This window comes from Eurytemora carolleeae, unplaced genomic scaffold (assembly GCF_000591075.1).
Source record: "Eurytemora carolleeae unplaced genomic scaffold, Eaff_2.0 scaffold103, whole genome shotgun sequence".
Classification (NCBI taxonomy): domain Eukaryota; kingdom Metazoa; phylum Arthropoda; class Copepoda; order Calanoida; family Temoridae; genus Eurytemora; species Eurytemora carolleeae.
Window position 1 is genome coordinate 411,095 of NW_019396276.1, and position 18,669 is coordinate 429,763.

General features: G+C 31.2%; 2 protein-coding genes across 5 annotated transcripts in view; one reads left to right on the forward strand and one right to left on the reverse strand.

The window, feature by feature from the left end:
* The window catches only part of LOC111699947 (2-oxoglutarate and iron-dependent oxygenase domain-containing protein 2), a 6,055-nt gene extending 1,132 nt beyond the window's left edge, over window positions 1–4,923 (reverse strand). Inside the window, exons 1-9 of one of the 3 annotated variants that reach the window (XM_023470743.1) lie at window positions 4,399–4,922; window positions 3,722–3,855; window positions 3,178–3,255; window positions 2,642–2,738; window positions 2,401–2,489; window positions 1,897–1,948; window positions 1,299–1,334; window positions 1,065–1,116; window positions 399–433 (exon numbers count right to left, since the gene is read on the reverse strand). In XM_023470743.1, coding sequence (XP_023326511.1) covers window positions 399–433; window positions 1,065–1,116; window positions 1,299–1,334; window positions 1,897–1,948; window positions 2,401–2,489; window positions 2,642–2,738; window positions 3,178–3,255; window positions 3,722–3,855; window positions 4,399–4,693 — 868 coding nt within the window. In that variant the 5' untranslated portion in view covers window positions 4,694–4,922. Of the gene's footprint in view, window positions 1–398; window positions 434–676; window positions 702–1,064; window positions 1,117–1,298; window positions 1,335–1,896; window positions 1,949–2,400; window positions 2,490–2,641; window positions 2,739–3,177; window positions 3,256–3,721; window positions 3,856–4,398 lie in introns of all 3 variants that reach the window. The other 2 variants (XM_023470745.1, XM_023470744.1) reach the window with 2 other exon arrangements.
* A 7,140-nt stretch (window positions 4,924–12,063) lies between these two features.
* LOC111699961 (carboxylesterase 5A) lies at window positions 12,064–17,854 on the forward strand. 2 transcript variants are annotated; one of them, XM_023470761.1, is made up of 7 exons: window positions 12,064–12,154; window positions 14,021–15,215; window positions 15,290–15,858; window positions 15,921–16,012; window positions 16,767–16,842; window positions 16,928–16,988; window positions 17,644–17,854. In XM_023470761.1, the coding sequence occupies exons 1-5, from the start codon at window positions 12,101–12,103 to the stop codon at window positions 16,840–16,842; spliced, it is 1,986 nt and encodes a 661-aa protein (XP_023326529.1). In that variant the 5' UTR covers window positions 12,064–12,100; the 3' UTR covers window positions 16,928–16,988; window positions 17,644–17,854. The 2 variants fall into 2 exon arrangements, with proteins under 2 accessions (XP_023326529.1, XP_023326530.1); XM_023470762.1 differs by lacking the exon at window positions 16,928–16,988.
* Window positions 17,855–18,669: the final 815 nt, after the last annotated feature.

The following is an 18,669-nucleotide window of genomic DNA, read 5'->3' on the forward strand; positions in this document are numbered from 1 at the left end:
ATACAAACCGAAGCTAGATCGTTAAAAATGGTGACAATTTCACAATTGTGCAACTTTCCTAAGGTTAGGTTAGGTCTTTTGAGGCACCCTAGGCTGCACTGGGGGCCGAGCTCTGATGCTAGGATGGGCTAGGGGCCGAGCGCAGCAGCTCTGAAAGGCTTGGGAAGTTGCCGCTTGGCAAATTGCAGAGTTGGGAAGTTTCAACTTGGGAAATACCCTTGGAAAGTTGCCGATTGGGAAAAAGCCTTCGGGAAAGTAACTAAAATTTCAAATTAAAAACAAACTTTGAACTAGTGCCAAATATACGTAGTTCTTTTTATTACTAGCGTCTGTAAATTAAAGAGAAATATTTATTATTTTCATCCTCTGTTATTTATCATTAAAACATAAATCCATTCCTAAGTCTGGAGATTGCTTGCACATTGGACACTCCCTACACAATACCCGATTTTTAATACACGACAAACGCCCCAAAGAAACACATGTTCATAAAGATAAAAATCTCTATTTTCTCCAACAGTTTGTAGTATTTGCACTTTCAAAATCAGTGCCCAGGATCCATTTAATTCTAATGCGGATCCGTCCTGTTCAAAAAATAATTCGGATTTAATCCAAAACTTGAATATTTCTTTTAAGGTTTGGCAAATTTTGCAAATTTACTAATTGTTTCTCCTTCCTTGCTAATTTTTAAAGATAGAAACCTAAAGTTGCCAAACATAATTGGGATCTATCGTTGGTTGACATTGAAAAAGTGTCAACTGTGGGACAATTTTATTCTTTTGTGCATTTTGGTTAATATTTTGCCAGTTGAAGTTGCATATATTTGCGGATCTAGAGGGGCTAAAATGTTGAAGAACTGGTGGTTCCGGAGTCCAGACCCTAAGCAACAAGCACTATTAATAAGTGTACATCAGAAATTGAAACATCCTCTCTGGAGCAGATGCACATCATATAATCAAATTTTCGTGTGTGAAGATGTTTTCTGTTCGGAACATGTAATTGTAATATGTCCTTGGTTAAAATGGGATTAAATAGACAAAAATAAAAAACAAAAAAATCGGTTCCTGTTTCGAATTTCAGAAGAGCGCATCCAGATTATTAGATTGCATCGCGATCCTTTTTTTGTTAACAAGTAAAAATCAGAAAAATCTCAAGAAATAATAAATAATTTGTAATTCCACCCCTCGCTTTATATCGAAAATAAAATAAAATGCGTAATGCATTCCAAATGCAAGATCCCTTTGCCTACTCCTTTCTTCTTCAAAACAAAAGTTTGCATGAATGATCATCAACTATGCCTGAGGTTATGGGTAGAACACCGTGTTGCTGACTACCTAAAATAAGCAATCTATCAAGCAATCGATCGATCAATAGATCTATCAATACAAGGCTTTTAGGGCGCTTCGCCCCCATCTTCTATTCCAATTGTGAACCTTTCCTCTTTGCAAACATTGAAAAACAAGCAACAAAAAGTTCGCTGACTTCAAAAAAAATTCGTGGATTTAAAAAATTTTGGAAATCAAATTTTGATGGAGGCAAATTTGGGAAATTTTGATCATTGATAAATCTTTCATGGGGTCATTGTGAGATACCACAAAAAAATTGGGCCGGATCGGTTCGGCCTTTTTGACGTTTATTGGATACAAACATATAGAAAAGCTAAGTATATATATATATAGAAATAAAAACCAATAAATTCTAAACTGAAACACGACAACCAAATCTATCAAAACGTATTATTGTTACAGGTTATCTGAGTCAATAACATTCACTTTTAAAACTTCAAATTCACCAAAACCTTTAAAAATCTCTGTAAAGTCTCCTTAAGAATCGAATGTTTTTAAACAATAAATATTTTCGGAAAAACTTGTTTTTTCGAGTTTTTTCTTTTATTACCTGCATGGAGAATAGCTCGTCCGATCTCCATTTCCTGAGGTCTAAATCCTCTCTGGACAAGTTTTTTTTTAAATAGATGTTATGAACAGTCACTCAAATTGACGTTACAGAATGTTGACAAGAGGAGTTGAGAGGATACTTTTCAGAGTTTATAAAATAAAATCTGTAACTGTAGAACATAAAACATGCTCATATATCAAACAAAAACTGAAATCACTAGATCAAAACTATTGATAAATCTCGATATTTTACATTTCAGAACCGATCCTGTTTCATTTATAAAAATATGTATCAATATTTATTTAAGACGCAATTCTGTTAAAATCTAACTAATACAAACAGGGGCGTGCACAGGGGGGGGGGGNAAAACTCCTTCCACCTGTAAAAACTTAAACTATAATTTTCAAGGGGATTTTACATTCTTCCAGCTGTTGTTTTTCATCAATGAAGGGAGAAAAATTAAACTTTTTACTTTAAAAATCCAAAATCGAAAAAAATCTTTTCCTTAGTTTGGAATATGAGTTCATTCCCCTCCTGGTCCTCCGTAAACAGTGGGATGTTAAGCGTCACCTCGGCGTTATCAAAATGCGTAGCTAAACAAAATGATATTTAACTGCGTAAACTAATTTTTATCTTTTAAAAAATAACAGACATTTTCTTCTGGGTTAGGTTTCGGTGACAATAAACTTTAAAATGTTTTCGTAGAGCGTTGTGAATTCTTGAATAAATTCTAAATTGTAAATACCTAAATCCTGATCAGCTGATGCCTCGGTAGCATACTCTACAGTAAAGGCTTTAAAAGAATCGAACCCTGTGGATCCCACAAGCGCAGGAAACTTCTCCTAAAATAAAACTGTTGAAACATGTTGTTTAATAACAAAAAAGTTTCCAGCACAAAATAATTATAATGATTTATAAAAGCTGCTTCTTGTTTGATGAATCTAAGGAATCTAAAAGGAATTTAAACCCGAAAAATTATAAAAAATTATAAAAAAGGCTAGTTTTAAAACAGCAACCCTTTGTCTAACGAATCTCAAAGGAATTGAAATTATTATAAAAATCTCTTATTAAAAAATAAAAATTAAAAATTAAGTTTCATGAAAGAAAAAAAATATTTTTGTTAACAATTTATAAACCGCCTCTTGTGTCTCACAAGTCTGCAAGGAATTAAAATTAATAAATAAAATTCTCAACAAAAACAGTTTTTAAAAAAAGGAAAAAAATATGCCTGACGAATGTTCAGCGAATGTAAAGTGCTGAGTTGAAATCTGAGATGTTCACCTGAGACAAAGGTTGAACTGCATCTACGATGGATCGGATTAGATCGTCTAGTCCTATCTCCGTAAACAGTATTCCATTCTAAACAATTTTAAATGAAAAATTATAAAATTAGAAGGTCCTGTAAATTTAAGCATTTGATGTTAAAAATACAGTTGCGTAAAAACAAGTTTAAATTTATTTTTATTCATTTTTTACATACAGAGTTGCATGCATGCGAAATTACACTTTTTAACTTCAACTGAGCACCAGTGAGGAAGAAATTGTCGTTATACTAGGAAAGTTTTTAATTCTGACGACATTTTCTAATCTGTTTTTGCCCAAACGTAAAGAGAAATCCACAATAGTAAATTGAAAATTTTCAGATGGAAAACTAAATATTGAATTAGGGCGGGGGGGTTGAAATTCATCCGGTAGTGTCTTTCAGTTTTAATTAGATTCAAGGGGGTTCATTTAATTTGAAAATTTAAAGAAGCTCATTTTACGCCAGTAAAAATTATATCGTTAATTCTCTAAATGAAATCTACAATTTGAACAAAAATTTTACCTTATTCATTGAGTTCGGTCTCTGATGTGGTAGATTTGCTTGTTTGAAATGTTTTATCTCCTCTACTAGCAGACCACACTGATCCAGGGACATCAGTGGAAAATTAAACACTCCATCAATACATTCAGTCACACCTTATAATAAGACCTGCACTTCTAGGGGAAAACAAATTTTCGGTTCAAACAAAGGGTAATTTCCTTAAGAACAATTTCTGAGTCATCCCCCCCCTGGGGGCTCCCCCCCCCCCCTATCAATTTTGTACATGCATCTCTTATCTAACACATAAATAAAGTTGGTCCTGTGGCCTCAGCGCCCGGCCCCCAAGCCTATCCTAGCCGCGGCGCTTGAACCCCTAGCCCGGCCCAGAAAGTGTCTTAACTTAACTCAACCATAAATGTATACTTACTTTGATGAAAATTTTTAGAATTTGAAAATTGTCATGCATAAAATTGATAGGAGGAGGTGGGCAGGGGCGGTCCAGAAATTGTTCTCTAGGACAGACCCCAATCAAAGTAAACGCTAATTGGGACATTTAAAAGTTAGGCTATGTTCAGAAAGTTTCTGAGACGAGCCTAATGTGCTCAGGTGAACATATGAGATCCATGCAAAAACTTGAATAGAAACCAATAGATCACATATCTAATCTCAAAATACTGAGATAAATAACTGTGTCAAACCTTGAATGGTTGGTGGAAGTGAAAACAGGGTTTCCTTGTTGAAAAGCTGAGAGTTTAAGGGTTTATATTTTTCTTTAATTACAAGATAATTCTGATATGTGATTCCGTTTATATTTCTTCTTCGGTTTATTTCTGCTTCAATGTCAGCGATAACATTTTCTGCGTCAAGTTTCCGCAAACCCTCAAGATATGTCTTGACAAACTGTTGCCGTCCGTGAAATTCGACATGTCCAAGTTCAGGAATAAAAATATTCTTGTAGAAAAAACAGCGACACACTGCCCAAGAAAAATTCATTCTGGTGCGATTTTAATGTAAAATGCAATTAAAAATGGTCACTGAAATAAGAATCAAATATTTGATAAAAACTTCAACTGCCTAAATGACCGTACAAGCCGGTGCCAATTGCATAGGGCCTGTAAACGCCTTATGATATGTCAGAGATTTCACTTTTTGCGTTAAATCACACACCCTCTGTACAGCAAGGAGAGTCGGTTCTGGAGCTTTCGTGCCTCTTCAGACGAACACAAACCCCAGCAGCTTCAAGCGAAGACGACCAAAAAAATCGATGAGAGAATCGTAAAAGGAATTGTGTACACTTAACAGAGAGTGTCAAAACACATGAGACTTTAATAAGATATTTTTCAAGGTAAAAGAATCAACGGCGTTAATCAAACTAATGATCCACATTATAAAATGGTTTGTACGTTTTTGAAATATTTTTATGATAAAATTTTGATCAATCGAAACTGTACTTTTTGATCTACAGAATCTACAGCGTGGTAATTGTTTTTATGTTGATTAAATATTTGTAATGTTTGTTACTGTAATAGTTTGATAGAGCTCCTCTGAATAAATTAGATTCCTGTGTACGCCTCTGGTTATAACTTCCAAGAATTAACATTTTCTGGGGTTTTTTTTAAATTCACAATTATCTGCAACTGTAAACTTTATCTTTCTTTGCTAAGTCATTCAATTAGCGCTAAGGCTATATTCAAGGCAGTCTCCTCTCACCCTATACCTTACCTTTGTGGGTAAAAATATATTTTTTTGAAAAACATTTCATTCTTAACGACCTTGAACTCTTTTAATACCATTGTAAATACCAAGGTTGATACAAATGTTAATTTGATAAATTTGACAAAATAGAATTTGTACAGTCGTCTTTGAAAAAATGTTACATTTTGAGGGTAAACATGAAAACTAAAACTAAACTAAAACTAAAACATTTTTCATCGTGCTTCGCGCGAAAACAGTTTTTTTTTACCCCTCATGAATTCCTGTGGCATTGGTGGCAGTATCCGCTCTTGAAAATTGCTTATGTGAAGCTTTTTAGATTAGCTTGATAATATAATCAAACATACAAATAATCAAGATTTAGATTATCTTAATAGTAAAAATCATATAATCAAGATTAATATTATCTCAATAATATAATCATACATATATATAATCAAGATTTATAGATTATCTTGATAGTAAACTAACATATATATATAATCAAGATTTAGATTATTTTTACGGAAAAATTGTTTTTCAATGGTTCTTGATGTTTCAAGTGAACAGCGTATACTTTAGATTTACTAAGAAGAAAGGAACTAGAGAATTTAGACAACTTTTCCGTAAAAATTAGACCAGAACTAAAAATTGCGAATTTTCTTCTTACTATTTTGCGAATTTTCTGTGATTCTTTGATTCAATCTTTAAAAAATTTTAGATTTCGATAGAAATAATTTATATACACATTTTTGGTTTTCTGAACTTTTGATTTTAAGAGAAAAAAGGTTTGCGGATTTTTTTTGGGCCATTGGAGTACCAAAAAAAAATAAAAATTTTCAAAACATATTGTAATTACACCATATTCAGAAGAGTTGCAAAAAATGTTTGATTTCTATCAAGATAATTTAAATTTTGTTTATATACATGTTTGATTACTGTAAAGGTAATCTAAATTTTGTTTATATATATGTTTGATTAATATCAAGATAATCTAAATTTTGTTTATATGTATATGTTTGATTTCTATCAAGATAATCTAAATTTTGTTTATTTATATGTGTTTCATTACTATCAAGATAATCTAAATTTTGTTTATATATATGTGTTTGATTACTATCAAGATAATCTAAATTATGTTTATATAATGTTTGATTACTATCAAGATAATCTAAATTTTGATTATATATATATGTTTGATTAATATCAAGATAATCTAAATTTTGTTCATATATATGTTTGATTACTATCAAAATAATCTAAATTTTGTTTATATATAAATGTTTGATTACTATCAAGATAATCTAAATTTTGTTTATATATATATGTTTGATTACTATCAAAATAATCTAAATTTTGTTTATATNTGCTCCCCCCTCCACGCACCCCCCCCGCACCCCATCAGCCTTTTTAGCCAGCCAACCTCTTTTTGACAGGCTGTTGTATTTTTAACTTTGAGAAATAGTAATTCTGAAGATTTTTGTGGAATTTATTAATTTCTATGTATGGATTTAGAAAATATGAATTATTCATTAATTGAAGGTGTAAATTTTATTTAATGAGATCGCTTTTAACAGATTAACCAATTCTTTTCTTAAAAATTAAGATCTCTTCTTCTCTCAATTCTGCTCTCATAACATCGAGATTAATACTTTAAGCTCTTGTTTGTCATAAATTTTATAATTTAAGAATTTATAAAAATACTTTAAAAGTCCTGAGGCCCGAGGTGGCATTACACACCATAATACCAGGCCTGTAGTTGGGGTTTGTATTTACACAAGCAATTCTAAAGTTGCCGCTTAAAAGATTAAGAAATAGAGCTAAAAACTAGTTTTCAAGGGATATGTTATAACGACGCAGTTCAACACAATATATGTATGGTGGCAAAAAATTATTTAAAGTCAATTCTAACGTTTTTTGAGGGTTTTGAAAACATCCGTATTCTTTGGCACCCCGGATCCCCCCCCCCACCCCCCAACCATTGGTAGGGGGGAGGTACCAGTGACGAGCACGAATGTGTCAGTTTGATTAGATTGCTTTATGAGTCAACATCCCAAAATGGCAGTTAGTCCTATAGTCATCCTTATCCACGCCTCACAAAATTGTCACAAAGTCTGGGGACTATTTGCCGCTTCCCCCCTCCTCCTTCTTACCCCCTCTCTCCTTTCCTTCCCCTCCCACCTGAGTGAGCACTCTTTTCCCCTCGTTTTCCTTAAACTTTCTCGATACTAATTCCAAAATTTTTACTTCTTAAACTCTTTTTTCTTAAACTATTAATTCTTAAACTCCTAACCTCTTAAACTATTCTAAATTTTTAAACTTTTAACTTGTTAAAATACTCCTTAGTTAATAAACTCTTTTTTTCTTAAACTATTATCTTCTAACTTCTTAAACTCTTCCTCTAAAATTATTTAGTTTTTAAACTTTTAACTTTTAAAACCTTGTTAGACTACTCCTAACTCCTTCAATTCTTAACTTTTTTAACTCTTAACCTCTTAAACTCTTAAATTTCTAAAACTTGTTAAAACTTGTAATATCTTTAACTTCTAACAACTTAAACTTCTAAGTTCTAGACATTCTCTCTTCTTAAGCTCCCAACAACTTAATTTTATCACTTCTAGAACTCCTAATATTTCAAACTCCTAACTTCTTCTGAAATTATTGAGTTCTTAAACTCCTAACTTCTTTAACTCTTAACTTCTAAAACTCTCAATTTCTTAAACTCTTAACTTCTGAAACTCTTAACTTCTTAAACTCTTAATTTCTTAAACTCTTAACTTCTTAAACTCTTAACTTCTTAAACTCTTAACACCTTAAAGTCTCAATTCTTGAACTCTTAACATCTTAAACTCTTAACTTCTTAAACTCTAAACATCTTAAATTATTAACTATTTAAACTCTTAACTCATTAGACTCCTAACTTCTTAAACTCTAAACTACTTAAACTCTAAACTGCTTAAACTTTTAACTTCTTACACTCCTAGCTTCTAAAACTCTTAACATCTTAAACTCTTAAATTATTAAACTCCTAACTTCTTAAACTCTAAACAACTTAAACTCTAAACTGCTTAAACTCTAAACTGCTTAAACTTTTAACTTCTAACACTCCTAACTTCTAAAACTCTTAACATCTTAAACTCTTAAATTATTAAACTCCTATAACTTCTTAAACTCTAAACTACTTAAACTCTAAACTGCTTAAACTCTAAACTGCTTAAACTTTTAACTTCTTACACTCCTAACTTCTAAAACTCTTAACATCTTAAACTCTTAAATTATTAAACTCCTAACTTCTTAAACTCTTAACTCCTTAAACTCTTAACATCTTAAAGTCTCAATTCTGGAACTTTTAACATCTTAAACTCTTAACTTCTTAAACACTAAACTTCTAAAACTCTAAACATCTTAAATTCTTAACTACTTAAAATCTTAACTTATTAGACTCCTAACATCTTAAACACTAAACTACTTAAACTCTAAACTGCTTAAACTTTCAACTTCTAACACTCCTAACTTCTAAAACTTTTAACATCTTAAACTCTTAAATTATTAAACTCCTATAACTTCTTAAACTCTAAACTACTTAAACTCTAAACTGCTTAAACTCTAAACTGCTTAAACTTTTAACTTCTTACACTCCTAACTTCTAAAACTCTTAACATCTTAAACTCTTAAATTATTAAACTCCTAACTTCTTAAACTCTTAACTCCTTAAACTCTTAACATCTTAAAGTCTCAATTCTGGAACTTTTAACATCTTAAACTCTTAACTTCTTAAACACTAAACTTCTAAAACTCTAAACATTTTAAATTCTTAACTACTTAAACTCTTAACTTATTAGACTCCTAACTACTTAAACTCCTAACTACTTAAACTCTAAACTCCTTAAACTAAATAATTTGAGCTATAATTGTTCCTTTCCCTCTCACCACATTTACTTTATATTATAAAACCAAGAATTACAATTACAAAATTTTTAGAAATTTTAAAAATAGAATTTTTTGGCAGTTTAATTTTGATCAGCCGTGTATCTTCCTTGGAAGTCATGTGCAAGGTTCTACAAAAAAAAATTAGACCAGATGGTTTTAGTAATACTCGTTTGCTTCTTATGCTCGGATCGACCATTTTAACAGACATTATTATTATCATGCTTTAAGACATTTAAATACGTACACGAATCTGAAATCTAAAGCTCAATCTGAATTGTAAAAAAACATATTTGATTGAAAGAATTCATGTTTTAAAGAGACTTAACATATTTAAACCCTGCAATGCATTTAATTCCAGTGCATGAAAATCAAACTAAGCTTTAGAAACCAATTATACCGAACAAGTAGGTTTAAGATATAGGGGGGGGGGGGGAATTATTTAGAGGGCCAAGGATATTATTCTCCTTCAACTTATCTTCATTCAATGACTTTCACAAACAAAAGTTCAAAATTAAATATACATTTTTAGTCCAAATTTAATCAATAAAGAATTGCCATAACTTGTCTCAAACTCCAATACCCTAATCCATATATCTTTGCAACTAAATGCAACTTTTGATATTTTAGTTTAACCTAATATTGATAATATTTTCGTAAAATTTAAAATATCTAATGTTTACGTCGGGAATGGGCAGTTTTTCCTCTTTAAAGGCCGTTTGACGAAAATGAAATGAAAAACGATCGTTTTTAAATACAAAAAAAGTTCGTCGTTTTAGGTTAAAAAAATCTTAAGGAACCTTCCTTGAAGCTGTAAAGAATGATGGTGTATAATTCTAAAGTAGGATCGTTGATTTAGCATTATTTAAGATAAGAGGCAAAGGAATTGAGTCTTTGCCCTATATTTTAGCAACCAAAAGTCGATCGTAGACCTTAGATGTTTCCAGTTACAAATTCTGTTAGATCAAATAATCTAAGTCTAATGTACCAAAGGTTGCAAAGATATAGGGATTCGAAAATTTGAGTTTGTGGGAAAGACTCAATTCCTTTACAAAACTAACATATATTTTGTATTTTTCGCATGAATGAAAAGCGTGACAAAATCATAAATTCAGCTTTTATTCAATAGAAAATCCTAAACCATAAATAATTTTTAAAGTGTTTAAAAATAAAATGCCTTATTTTAGTTTCCATTCTTATTTAGCGCGTAAAATTCAAAACTGTGTACCTTTATTTTAAATGGTGGCCCATGTAAAAATACATTATTGCCGTGGTTTGGTGTTTCAAATGAAGACTCCTTTGTTCAGAATTTTTTAAGGTGATGGGCCTACAATCTCAAATACCCGTAATGTGTACTCAAATGATTTTACTCGAAATGGAGGATGACTTTCATTTTTTTCTTTGCAACAAAAACTTTGGGAGAGTTTACTAACCCTTCAGTTTAGTAACATCGTTCGTTGGAACAATTACACCTATTTTCATTTTGTTTTATTTTGCTATTCTGGAGATTTTATGAAAAATATTGCATCTATTTTTACATTATTTTTTGTTTATATCTAGATTTTCCAGGTGCATAGTACAACAATTATATCAATAAAGTCAGAAAAGGGATAATAGAATATTTTAAACTAGTTTTCTTAATTCTTTAAAGGGACTGTAAGCGTGATATTAAAGTGATCCTCCATGCCTGCAACGGTAATCTTAAAATATTTGTGAGTTCTTCGAGTTCAAAGCTGTCTGTGGTAAACTTAGCGAAACCTGCATGCATTCTGTTGCAAATTCCACTGTGCATTGTGTAAAGTTCAGACTGTACACAGCTGATTACAAGTTGGTTTCGATAAGTTTTCACACACACATCTCTGTATTCGACGAAAACACGATTGTTTTAATGGTACTATTGTAAATCGGACATTGCTCTCTTTGCATGGAAGGTCACTTGACCTTATTTCCATTTAACTACTAAATAGTCAATATAAAATGATCACAAGTTTATGATTTATAATGTGCCTTCAGTTGATTCATTTTTGGCTGGTTTTTAGCCTACATTTTATTTAAGGGTCATAATTTCGCACAGAGTAAGGATAGCAAATGTTTTTAAGATAGTTTAATAATTAGTAATAGAATTGTGTTTAAATTACCAAACACTTGTCATATATATTTTATCGAACCATTGTCACAGTCATCTCATTTAATGACCATGCTCTGCAGTAGATTTGTTTCATTCATTTTTTCATTAGAAAATTCGTCAAAAATTTGTATCAGACTTTAGATAAATCTTTTAAAATTTGATCAAAGGTCAGTAACTGCAAAAAATCTGAGAAATATTGCAGACAAATGCAACAAACATTTGAATATTATCGACAAACGTATTGTAAAAAATTGTTTGATATTTCAATATTGGAAGAAGAATGGAGGATTCCATTTTTAAATGAACTAATTTCTGCAAACAACAATAAGATTGTTATCAATGGAGTTGACCAAGCTGAGATTGACGATATTATTAATTTTATATGCACGACCTAATTACAGTATAATTTTGTTTTCTTCTGTTTAATTGTACCAATTATTTAAATTGTGTACGTTTACGAAATAAATAGATAAATAACTATAAGCAAACTAACATAAGACAGGTTCAAATCTTGTAAGTTTTATTAAATAAAGAAAACGATACAAAACATTTAATAACACCACCCCTAGTACCTAGAGTTCACCTACTTTTCTCCAATAATAAATTAAAGTTTTAAAAGCTTTAAAAAACTTAATTACAGAATAGACTGAAAGATGAGAATAATAGGTTGGATTTCTCTCTGTCTTTGTGTCCATGCTACATTTCAGGTATATATATTGTATATACAGTAGGGTTACCTACATTGAGACCCATACAATTAAAATTTTGCAATTTTATATTAATTTTTTAACAAATTAAATAGTTTTGAAAGAAGCTTAAAAATAAATTTATTTCGAAAACTGGGTCTGTGCACAATTGCTGAATTTCAAGTTCTTTAGACTTCTTGGAATGAAAACGTTTGTTGTCTTCCTATTCTATATTTATTTGGTTCTCACTGTATACATGTTGAGATTTAAGATAAACAAGTATTGCAAAGAAAAAAATCTGAATAGAATATTATTACTGAAGTCTCATACTCTCTGTATATCGGGAGATAGGTGAAAAATATATTAATGCGACCAGGGGAAGAAAAGAAAAGAAAAGACCCTGGCATTATATGTATAGTGAATACTAAGAAAATTGGAAATTTAAACTTCCAAACTAATTTTTCTGAAAGTGTAAACCCCTTAAGGATAATCCAGTATTTAAGAAAGAAGGATCTTCTCGAAATCCTTCAAATTAAGACCTATTTCACTAATTGTTTATCAAAAATCTTTGAAAAAAAACAATATACTTGAAAATTAAAAACTTTCTAGATACAAACATTTTTTTTTATAGTCACCAATATCGGTTCAGAAATGGAAGTAATATTCAACAAGCTAATAAAAACATCCAATTTTATTAGTAAAGCAATTAATAATGAAAGCTATTTAAAGGATAGAATTCAAAGAGTATTTGTTAACAATACAAAATCAGAATAATGCAAAGTGCTTTCTATGGGAGTTCTGAAGGGATCTACTCTTACAAAGTTTTTTTTTGATTTATGTAAACCATTTTTATATATATATATATATATCATTGTATATGCAGATGATACTTCATGTTTATTCAAACATAAAGATATGCATATTTTAAAAATCTAAAGTCAATTGTTTAATTGGTATTCTCTGAATACATTATGCTTGAATGTAGATAAAAAAATATTATGATTTTTTCTCTGAATAACCAAAAAACTAACAATTTTCCAACTCTTTATTTAAATGTAATTGAACTAAGAAAAAATTCTAAATTAAGTCCTGTTTCAAACATTCGAATGTTAGGTGTTCTTTTTGATCAAAATCTCAATTTTACACAAAGTCTTACTTTCTTACAAATAGAGTTGAAAACTTGATTCCTAAGATTTGTTTGAAACTTTTGTATTTTGCTCTTATGAATTTTGCATTTTTTTTTTCTTGTTTTATAATAATTCTTTGATTGTAAACAGTATAGAAAAAATGCAAAAAAATCAGAATAATTTCTGGTTTAGACTTTTCATAACGCTTTTCCTGATCAAGATTGATTAAATATCCAAGTTTTGTTTTTAAAACGGATAATTTTAATTGTGGTTTCTCTTTGAATGTGACATGCTAATTTTCCTCTGCAGGAAAAATGTCTGGTTATCAACATTGAACAATTTTCAAAACAGAAAACCCATCTTATTTTTCACATTATTCTTAAGAATCAGTCATGAAAAGTCCCTTTTAGAAAAACTTGTAAAAGCACTGTATAGTGAATGAATAGTGATTTGTGACAAGATCAGTTGCATCAGTTACATAAGAAAGATGGTTAAGTATAATGCACCTTGTTCTCATCACAATATTACGACCTCACATGCATTGGGAATTTTTATTAGTGTGTACAGTGTAATTAAACATAATTTTCTCTCATTCCTGAATTTTTGACTTTGATTTGAAGAAGCAAGTGATTAAATGTATAGCAGCAATCAAACAAATTACTTTCTCATCAATTAAATGTTGTTTAAAAACGCAGCATAATTTGAATTATGCTTTCATTAAATAGCAACATTATTGTTTTTTTTTATTTCTGATATTAAGGCTGAGATAAGTAAAACAGACATCGAGGATGTTGGGTCAGCAACAACCATTTTTGCAATTAAAGAGACAACATCTACACCTGAAGAAGATGAATCACAAACAGATATGCCTGAAATCAATCTAGAAGAGGAGAAAATTGTTGAAGATCTAGAGGAAGCTGTAATATCAACTGTCCCAACAAATGAGCTTGAGGATTCCTCTGAAAATACATCTGATACTACTGCAGAGACTGATATTGTTGAAATCAAAACCTACCTTGGGGCAGTATATGGAAAAATTTCCCAGCAAGAATCTGGACAGAAAATGTATAAATTCCTTGGTATACCTTACGCCAGACCACCAGTAGGAAAACTAAGGTTTCAACCTCCGCAGCCAGTTATGATTTACAAAAATTTAGAAGCATTCAACTTTGGCTCAAAATGTCCCCAGTTTGACTCTTTTGGTGGTGAGAGTGAGAAGCTATCAGGGTCTGAGGATTGCTTGTTTCTAAACATATTCACAACTTCTATACCTCAAGATAGTGCACATTTCACTCCAAAAGCAGTAATGCTATGGATTCATGGTGGAGGATTTAATCTAGGATCATCAGATATATATGATCCAACCCCACTTGTAAATGAGGGTGTTGTAGTTGTAACTATTAACTATAGACTGGGAGGGTTAGGTTTCCTAACCTTTGGAAATGACATAGTGGCCGGGAACATGGGTATTAGAGATCAGATAGCTGCTATGCAGTGGACAAAGAAATTTATTCACCATTTTGGAGGAGATCCAACTAAAATCACTATATTCGGAGAGAGTGCAGGTGCAACAAGTGTGAATGCTCTTCAGATGTCTCCCAAAGCAGCTGGTCTCTTTTCAGGTGCCATATTACAAAGTGGGACTATGTTTCTCTGGAGAGAAAAATATGACAAATCAAGGCGAGAAAGAATAGCTTCAAGCATTGCAGAACAATTCAATTGCTCAAGTACAAGAAATGATAAAAAAATGTTAGACTGCCTTCAAAAACTTAGCTTTGAAGATTTCTTAAACACAATCAAGATTGAAGTGTTAAATGAAGAGAAGGAGAATAAGAGTTTTGAAAGAGGAGCCTGGTCTCCAGTTTGTGACTCCTATTCATCAGACCCGGTCCTACCAGTGGAACCTTTAGAAGCACTTACTGATGGTCTATTTACAAGAGTTCCAATTATGACTGGTAAGTTTCATTCATTTATTCTTACATCATATGCATAAAATATTATCCAAAATTGGTCTTTCATTTTTTTTTAGGTACTGTTAAGAACGATGGTTTGGTTTTAATCCCAAAAGCAAATTTTGAAAGTTTCTGGAAAGTTGTTGGGCCTACAGCTATAGGAGTTACTGTCAGTTCAAACAAATCTGAAACTACCCCTGATGAATATACTTTAGCAAACATAATTTTAAGATTCTATAATGGAGGTCGCTTCAGTCTCCTGGATTCTTTAAATGAAGTAGCTGACATGATAACAGATGCCTTGTTTCTGAGTCCGGATCAGAAATTTGCTGAACTAGCCTCCGAGCATATTCCAGTGTATAACTACCAGTTCACATACAGTGGTTCAAAATCTGTTCTTCCATTCTACATAGCTGCCTCTGGCAACAACTTTGGAGATGAAACTCAGGAAGTTTTTGAAAAATTAAAGCCAGTTCACTTTGATGAATGCATTTATCTTTTCAATATGTTTGGCCCAAGAAATGAGGAAGAAGAGGAAGTATCTAAAGCTATGTCTCTTTATTGGACCAACTTTGCCAAGTATGGACATCCTTCTCCATTCTTAAAACAAAACTTGACTCAATGGAAACATTATTCCACTGAAAAGGTAATAGCTCATGAATAACCATTATTAAACCAACAAATAATTTAAATGTTTCTATTCTTCAGAGGTATATGGAGCTTGGAGTTAAAGCAGAAATGAAGAGTGATATTGAACATGAGAGAATGACTTTTTGGCAAAAAATCTACTGGAATGAAAAGTAAGCTAGTAACATATTTTAACAATAATTACAACAATTTCTAACCTGACCAGCATAAGTTTCCTCATTATTTGCCCTTAAAGTATTAGTTAACAAAGCTGTAGTGCGAAGCATAAAAGAACTCTTATGTAAATTCTCTTAGACCTAATCATAATATGAAAAATTTGATTTAATTTCTGTAGGAAAAGTTAAAGGTTAAGAGAAAATAACTTAAAGAATAAATAATGATAAGTACAAATGATGTATATCTTGTATATTCTTGTATATCAGGAATACTTTTTTTTATGGGTTAGGCTTAGTAAATTGTTTGTTGTTAAAACTTGTATATTGTAATTTTCCTATTTGAAATTCTTGACATCTTCAGAGCCGATACACCTCCCCCCCCTAGGAGCTCCTAGTGGAGGCCGGGGGGGTCAAAGCTTGAACTGTAAATTCAAAACATTTGGCTTCTTGATCAGGCACTAGTATAAGATACTTTAAAGGTACCCGTACACATACGGTTCAATCACCTTGCAAGTACTACTTTATCTCTGATTCTAACAAAACTCTAGGAACTTAAAAGGGAAAATTAGAGGACAGCAATAATAAATTTTTTAGTTATATTCTTCATTCTTCACTTTAAGATTTAAAAAGTGAAAAAGCTCTGAGTCCCCCACCCCTTTCACATGTCTAGGGGAGGCACAGTCCCATTTTGCCCCCCCCCCCCCTGTATACGCCCTTGAAAATGCTCACCTCAATAAATCTTTTTTCACAGGCAACAGGATTTGAAGTCTGCCAGTGTATACATAAAATTGGTGAATTATGTGCATTCATTTTTGCCCTTTCATTAGGTAAGACATTATTCTTGTTTCTTTGAGGTTCAAATTAACTTTTTCATACGAAATGAGATTAATAAGTTTGATATTTTCTCAAAAGTGTTCGAGTTAGATTAGAATCCAATCTTCATAAAACATCCAGATCCACATCAAAATGATAGGTATTAATTCTAAGAAAATTGATAGATACATTAACTGTAGTAACATATGAAATTTTACTAATTGTGCTGAAATTAGTTTCTGTATTTAATGGTTGTCTCATTGTCTCATTGTCTCATTTGTATCAAATTTCCAGGACTTAATTTTTAAAAGAAAGCTGGTTCTAGTCAAGGTTAAAATGCAAGGAAAGTTAATTGTAGTTGCGTATACTCAGCGTACATATTGAAACCAGTTCTGGGCGGAATATGTAAACAAGGAATAGATGTATCATTGTTTGTTTAGTATCCGTGGATGATAAAAGCATTTAATTTTGATAATTTTGCTAATTCACTTAATAGTTTTCATTGACTAGAATATTTCAGTGATTTTTTATGTGAAAGATGTATCCCATGTCAGGCTGTGACATCCGTCTTGTGTTTACATTAACGCCCAGAGACAGTTCCCTGTATACAAAAGATGTGTACACCTCAGAAATAACTTTCCTTGCATTAGTACCTTGGTTCTAATAGCTCAGTCAATCTGAACCATACCTGCTAATTAATCCCAGCATTTAACATTATTCTAAAGTTTTTTTAAATCTTATTGTATTCAATTGGCACAACTTTTATGCAAGGTCCATTAACAACACTTTTCTCTTTAATTTCGTAAAATGTTTAGGAAACTCGATTAACCTGATTATGACCAGAAGTCTTCAAGAAACCAGTACAAGATCATGATTATTTCACAAAAAATACTATTTAGTTTATGTGATTAGTTTTATGCTATAGATAGAAAATTGCAAATTTAAGACAACACATATCCTTCTTATCCATTTTTATGTCCAAAACTATATATCCTCGTATATATTTTGAATAAAATTAAAAACCTGTATAGTCTAGCCTCTTAATACAGGGTGTCAATAAAAAAAACGCATATTATTAAAACCTATAAGCATTTCATAGGTGCGTATTGTATTTTGTTTATCTAACAGTAATCTTCAAATTTTATATTCCAATTAGTTTCAGGACCCATCTTAGTCTGGAAACTGAATGTTCTCTGTAAAAAGTTTTTCCATCGTTCTGAAATTCTGCTCTACTGAAAATTTGAGGCAAATCCCGTCATGGTGTTTCTGAGTTATGATCGTACATACAAACAAACAAACAAACAAACAATTACTACTTTATATGTAAAGATAAACAGGAAGAGTTATTCTTACATATCTTGAAACATGTGAATATTAAGCAAATATTTATGTTCTGTTTTGAAATGATTATAGTTTTATTTTGAAATTAATTTTCCTATAATTCATTTTTACAGAGTAACCAACAAAGTAACCAAGTGCATTCTTAATGCATTTTTGTTCTGCTTTCAATCATTAGTTTTGAGCCAGAGAACATTTTATAAATTGCCATAAACTTAAGCAAACTTCTAAAATGTACATTTTTGAAAAAAGATCAAATCCCTTTTTTGGAGCCAGTTTTTCGCTTTTAATGAAATCCTGTTAAAATATTCTTGGGTGATGAATGGGAAATTTTTAAAAATATTTTAACGGAATTCTTGGGGGTTGGAATCTTCTTGTGGATGTTTCATTAGAAAATATATTCCCTATAACATGGGAGAGTGTGCACTGTGCACTGTATACTGTAGTGTACACTACACAGTGTACACTGGTAAACAAGAGGACAATATATTTTACAAAATAAA

Bases quoted from the DNA above. Each gene is read 5' to 3' on its own strand.
- LOC111699961 (XM_023470761.1), top strand. From the start codon at position 12,101: ATGAGAATAATAGGTTGGATTTCTCTCTGTCTTTGTGTCCATGCTACA. The intron at 15,859-15,920 runs GTAATAGCTCAT...TCTATTCTTCAG, and splicing joins AACATTATTCCACTGAAAAG to AGGTATATGGAGCTTGGAGT. The intron at 16,013-16,766 runs GTAAGCTAGTAA...CTTTTTTCACAG, and splicing joins AAAATCTACTGGAATGAAAA to GCAACAGGATTTGAAGTCTG.